Here is a 5,940-nt window from a genome sequence, read left to right as displayed (position 1 = left end):
CTGAAAAGAACAGTTGTCAAGAGATATAAAATATTCGAAAGTGGATCATACACAATGATGTGTCATAATATATAAAAGTGAGGTAGCTTTGGTTTTACATGTTTTGCATTATTCTTCCTTTGCCTCTTTCTTTAGTAAAGAAGAGAAACACCTCACAGTTGGAATACAGTTTGTTTATTCAGCCGACCAATTGTATGTATTTGACAGTAGTAGCTTCTTCTCAATTAAGATGCGTTTAAAGTCATGTAAGACACAAAATAATAGAAATAAAAACATAAGGTATGCTATTTATATTATTTTTCAAACTGAAGAACGAGATTCCTTGTTTAATATTTCAGGCGTGGTAATACCAGAAACATTTTAAGTAAATGATTTGCTTTATGTGCCCTAAAATATACCTCCGATAACGTTTACAGTCATCAAAATATTGATGATTCCAAGCATACTGTACGAAATTCCATTGTTCACGGTATTATGCGGCAAGGTAGCATTGGTACCTTAAAATGAAAAGGAATCAAAATGTGAACAATCAATATATTATCTGATAAGATTGATAATGGATAATTGCAGTTTGTCTCCCAATGTTAGCATAATGACAGTTAGATATGTGAATTGCTTAAGTAACATAACAAAAACAAATATTGTTATGTAAATATTGAATGTGGGGAAGCAAGTTATCTCGGCTTAATGTATTTTATATTTGATTTTATCAGGCAAAAATGCATTTCATATTATCTAATTCAGAAAATCTCGACAAAATTAGTTCAAGCTTAAATGTTGGTCTATAATATATATATATGTATGTATGTATGTATGTATGTATGTATGTATGTATGTATGTATGTATGTATGTATGTATGTATGTATGTATGTATGTATGTATGTATGTATGTATGTATGTATGTATGTATGTATGTATGTATTATTATATATATATTATATATATATATATATATATATATATATATATATATATATATATATATATATATGTTAGCAATTTACTTTGTTTGCTTAGAAATCGATTAAATAAAGTTCAAATTCTTAAAAAAAAATGAATATAAAATGTATGCATGCAATCTAGGTCAATGGGAATACTGGTTAACTGAAGTTAGTGATAGGACAACAATTCTCAATATAAAATGTATGTGCGCTTTAATGTTGACAATTGATATGTACATTTATGTCATCAACAATCTCGTATGAATCAAGACTGTGATTTTAATTTCAACATGAACATGTGCAAAAATTTTCAGAAAAAAAGGACAACAAAATGAATTGAAAAGATAACAAAACTTAAGACTTTTATTTTTTTTGGGCGATGCGCTGTTTTATGTGTAGAAAAGTGTATTATATAAAGAGAAAAAAATGAACGTATGAGCAGAATGGCAATCCAAACATGATGTTTCAATTTCACTTAAATTTTTCGGTGTTTTGGTATACATTTTGCTGCTTATGTTTACATTTAGATTGCATAGCCGAAGCCCCCAATGGCTATTAAGCGACACGTTTATGCGGCATCACAAAGCAAACATATCTACAAATCTATGTCGCAAATTGATAAAACATGTGCGAGGATGATAATGTCTTCATTTATTGAATGAACATGTTTTATCATGCCAGTCTTACCGTTAGAGGGATAATCAATGTCGTCCAATCCACCATGAATGTCTAGTGATGGTCGTTGGCTGCCAACAGAACACCCTGCAATTATATTTTTCAACAAATACAGTATGGAAACATACACGTTGCTCGCTCGGCCGAATATTGAATTATTTATTATGAAGCAATACAAGTGTAGCTGTAAAATCTGTAGTTGTATAATTGTTACATTAATGAATGCCAGTGTAAGAAAATGAAATGGTGTAAAAGATTTTACAAAAAAAATATAAACAAGAGGTCAAGATTGATATATCGCTCATTTGCTAACGTTTTGTTTATTTTGATTCATTAACCATGCGGCTGCAGCGTATGGTCAGTGTTTGCTCCAGATGCATGTTGTCAACAAAGTCACATAATAATCAAATACTAAACATCTGGACGTGACCTAGCGTTTTCACACAAAACAATGAACAACGTAATTTTGGAATGCATAACTGCATAAACGATGTGAGTCACAGGACGTTTTACCTCAGAGGCATCATGTTCACATACTAAGTAGAGGAACATAATATAATGTTACATATTAAATACTGGATTGATGATCTTGTTTTCAGACAGGAGAATTTGTACAGTCATAGTGTTCATTAAGTATATAAATATATGAGTATACTATGATTAGACTATGATTTATACGATGTAACCTCAGAAAAAGTACATTTACTTTGCCATACGACTACATAAGTATATATATATATATATATATATATATATATATATATATATATATATATATATATATATATATATATATATATATATATATATATATATATATATATATAACGAGCAGTTCAGGCTACGTCAGTGCATCTCACCCTAACCCGGTTGCGTCTTCGGGGTAACCATCCAGTAATAAACTGTCAGAGCGTAGCGGAAGCCTCGGGAGTCGCCCAGCGCGCAAACACACCGAGGTTTGATGCTCCTTTCCGCGGAAGAAATAACCCTAATTTCCACAGGTTAGGGCCGCGTCGATTCGGACTAACCCGAGGCAATTTTAGTCCATACACGCAGTAACTGTCGAAACAAAAATATTAAAGACATCGCTCCGTCGCCGATTAAATAAGACGCTTTACAACCATTTCTACGGGGGTATGATAATGCGGAAGCACAGTTTCTTTTTTTATGGTTTCAGATACGGATTTTCACTTCAATATCACGGGATGCGACAAACACGCGTCGCAAAATTTTTTAAATCGGCTTACGAACACCCAATGGTAATTTCTGAAAATTTTTTTAAAGAGCCGTTGGAGGGACGAGTTGCAGGCCCTTTCTCGTCACAACCGTTCAACGAATTCATAGTATCGCCAATAGGTCTAGTTCCAAAAAGGACCCGAGGGAGTACCGCATGTTACATCACCTGTCTTACCCATAAGGTGAATCCGTCAATGACTATATAGACCCAGCTATGACATCGGTCCAGTACACACATTTTGATAAAGCTGTTGAGTTAATACAACGTCTGTGTAAAAATAGTTTCTTATTTAAAATGTACTTCAAAAATGCGTTCAAGATCATACCAATCAAGCCTGAAGATTTTCAGTTATTAGGGTTCCAATTTAACGGATCGTACTATTAGATAAAACACTACCTTTCGGTGCATCAATTAGTTGTGCTACTTTCGAACGTTTTAGTACATTTTTAGAACACTGCGTTGTTTCCCGAGTAAACTCGGGTCTGCTTATTCACTATCTTGATGATTTCTTTGGCGGTGATAAGTCTCCCTCACTGTGCGGTGATTTGATGTCCGTCTTTTCCAAGGTTATGGTCGAACTAGGAGTCCCTGTGGCAGTTGAAAAAACGGAAGGTCCAACGATGGTTCTATCATTCCTAGGCTTAGAGTAAGATAGCGCAAACAATGCAAGTCCGTATACCAATGGCAAAGATACTTGAATTGACGGAAAAAATCAGCCAAATTTTGTCAAAAACAAAAGCAAGATTGCGCGATATACAGTCTCTCATAGGTTCCCTTAACTTTTGTTGTCGGGTTATACCAGCAGGTAGACCGTTCTGTCGTCGGCTCATTAATGCGGCATGCGGTTTAACCAAACCTTTTTTACCGAATTAGAATCAGGCGAGATATTAAGCTAGACTTGCGCATGTGGTTGCAGTTTTTTTTTGCAAATTACAACGGGATATCAATGTTCCACGATCAGTTTTGGCTGTCTAATGAAGATGGCAATATTTTCACCGATAGCGCGGCGGGGTGGGGCTCGGTTCTGGTATTTATTTTGAGTCGCACTGGTGCGCAGCTAGGTGGCCAGTACACTGGCACACAGACGGACATACCAGCGACATAACGATCTTAGAGCTGTTACCGATATTGGTTTCAATTGCTATCTGGGGAGATATGTTACAAAACAAAAAGATTCAGTTAAACTGCGACAATGCCGCTATTGTTGGTGAATTTAACTCATGGTCTTCAAAATCGGACAAATTTATGACACTGTTGCGCCCCCTTACACGCCCCCTTACACTCAAATGTTTGGAATTTAATAGTTTAATCCGAGCATCCAACGTTCCAGGCACAAAAAACACAATATGTGGCGCAATATCTCGATTTCAGATGGCAAAATTAAGAAACTTGGCACCGGAAGCAGACGAGAGACCACAGAGGGTACCCGAGTACCTCTGGAATATCTTCAAGACAGAGCATTCTCTTTAATATGGAAGTCGATATCACAAAACACTAGCGCAGCATATGAAACCGGTGTTAATGCCTTTAATGCATTTTGCGATCTTTACCATATATCCAAAATGCAACCAGTACCTGAACAGGTTATCTTATGGTTCATACCATACTGTTTCGAGAAAGGCTTAGCGACCCGCACGGTCAAAACTTACTTAGCAGGAATTAACTATTGGCAACAAACACATGGCCACAAATCGTTTTCCGATGAATTGAGCCTAAGTAAGGTTCTAGAAGGCTATTCGCGATCAATGGATATAAACAAGGACAGTATATGCCCGATCACATCCGAAATCATCGTCAAAGTAATACAGCAATTGTCAAATGTCTGCTATAACTCGTATGAGGCAATTCTATTTGCTGCGATATTTTCCCTCGCCTATTTTGGGTTATTTCGTATAAGCGAGTTGGTATCACCTAAACGACCAGAAATGCATAACCAAATCAGAACGTCCGACGTTGAATTGTCGTTAGACCAGTCATACATCTCAATCCGCATCGTTAAGTCAAAAACGCTTCAACACAACGCGGCGGTCAAAGTCAAAATTCCAAAATCGGAGGAATCAATATGTCCTGTCCAGAGAATGCGCGACTATCTGGCAATGTCACCGGTAGGTCCTGCAGCATTTTGTCATAAGGGGGGTATGCCAGTTACAAGACAGCAGGTTAACGCGGTTATAGCAAAATGCCTCGGCCGCACTGAATTCGGCAACGCTTTCTTCAACTAGTGGTGAGTTGATAAATCAGATCGTCGACGCGTCGTCAACGAATCGCTGCTGACGTGACGATGACGATGAAAATTCCGAGTCGACAAAAAGTTGACGAATTTTTTACCGTACCGATCATTCGATATTTTTTTTACTAGTCCATTTATGTTTACCGCTCAACTGGAACGAGCTTTTCCATTGGAAAAAGAAAACCTCTTTAAACCAATCAGTGATCGGAATGCGGATGTGTATAGGCACTTTATCTAAGATGTCGGTCAGAGAAAAATTTGTTCCCTTTCCTAACAAATCTAAGAATAAATCAGAAGTTTGGAACCATTTTAGTGTCAAACTGATCGATCTTACTAAACCAGCGAAGGACGGGAACCTTGATATGAAATATGTGTTCTGTAATTACTGCAGAAACCATTACACGAACCATGATATGTTTACTCTAAAAATAAAACAATGCAAACATACAATGTTACATTGTTTATTTTGTCAATTTTCCAAGTTCATATAGAAGAAATCCTGAATCATATATATATCCTAATTCATTTCTTACCTATAAAAATCTGCACACAATATGTTGTGGTTATTTCTATTATTGCATTATCTCAAGAAACCTCTTTTAAAAGTGAATGATATGCGTTTAACGCCGTTTTCAACACAGTACGTAACATTGCAGCCACAAGATTTTTCACTAATTCGAACACAAAGCAAGTTTTTTTTAGCATTTATTCATTATAAAATCACAAAACAACATAAGGAATAGTCATGATAAAATTCGTTTTGATAACATAAAGCAATATAATGTTTATATCAGCAAAAAGAACTGGTTAAAATATTAAAAACTTCATTTTTTGTTAAAAATGCTGATTAATTGAT

At 35.6% G+C, this 5,940-nt stretch overlaps 1 protein-coding gene across 1 annotated transcript in view; it reads right to left on the bottom strand.

Annotated features, from left to right (window-relative positions):
- Positions 1–5,940, bottom strand: part of LOC127855697 (uncharacterized) — a 41,643-nt gene that overhangs the window by 11,144 nt on the left and 24,559 nt on the right. The window contains exons 6-7 of the mRNA XM_052391478.1: positions 1,630–1,704; positions 399–497 (exon numbers count right to left, since the gene is read on the bottom strand). Of these exons, the coding sequence (XP_052247438.1) occupies positions 399–497; positions 1,630–1,704 (174 nt within the window). The remainder of the gene's footprint in view (positions 1–398; positions 498–1,629; positions 1,705–5,940) is intronic.

This window comes from Dreissena polymorpha, chromosome 13 (genome assembly GCF_020536995.1).
Source record: "Dreissena polymorpha isolate Duluth1 chromosome 13, UMN_Dpol_1.0, whole genome shotgun sequence".
Lineage (NCBI taxonomy): Eukaryota > Metazoa > Mollusca > Bivalvia > Myida > Dreissenidae > Dreissena > Dreissena polymorpha.
The sequence above is the reverse complement of the archived record's forward strand: the minus strand, read 5'-3'. Positions and strand labels throughout refer to the sequence as shown.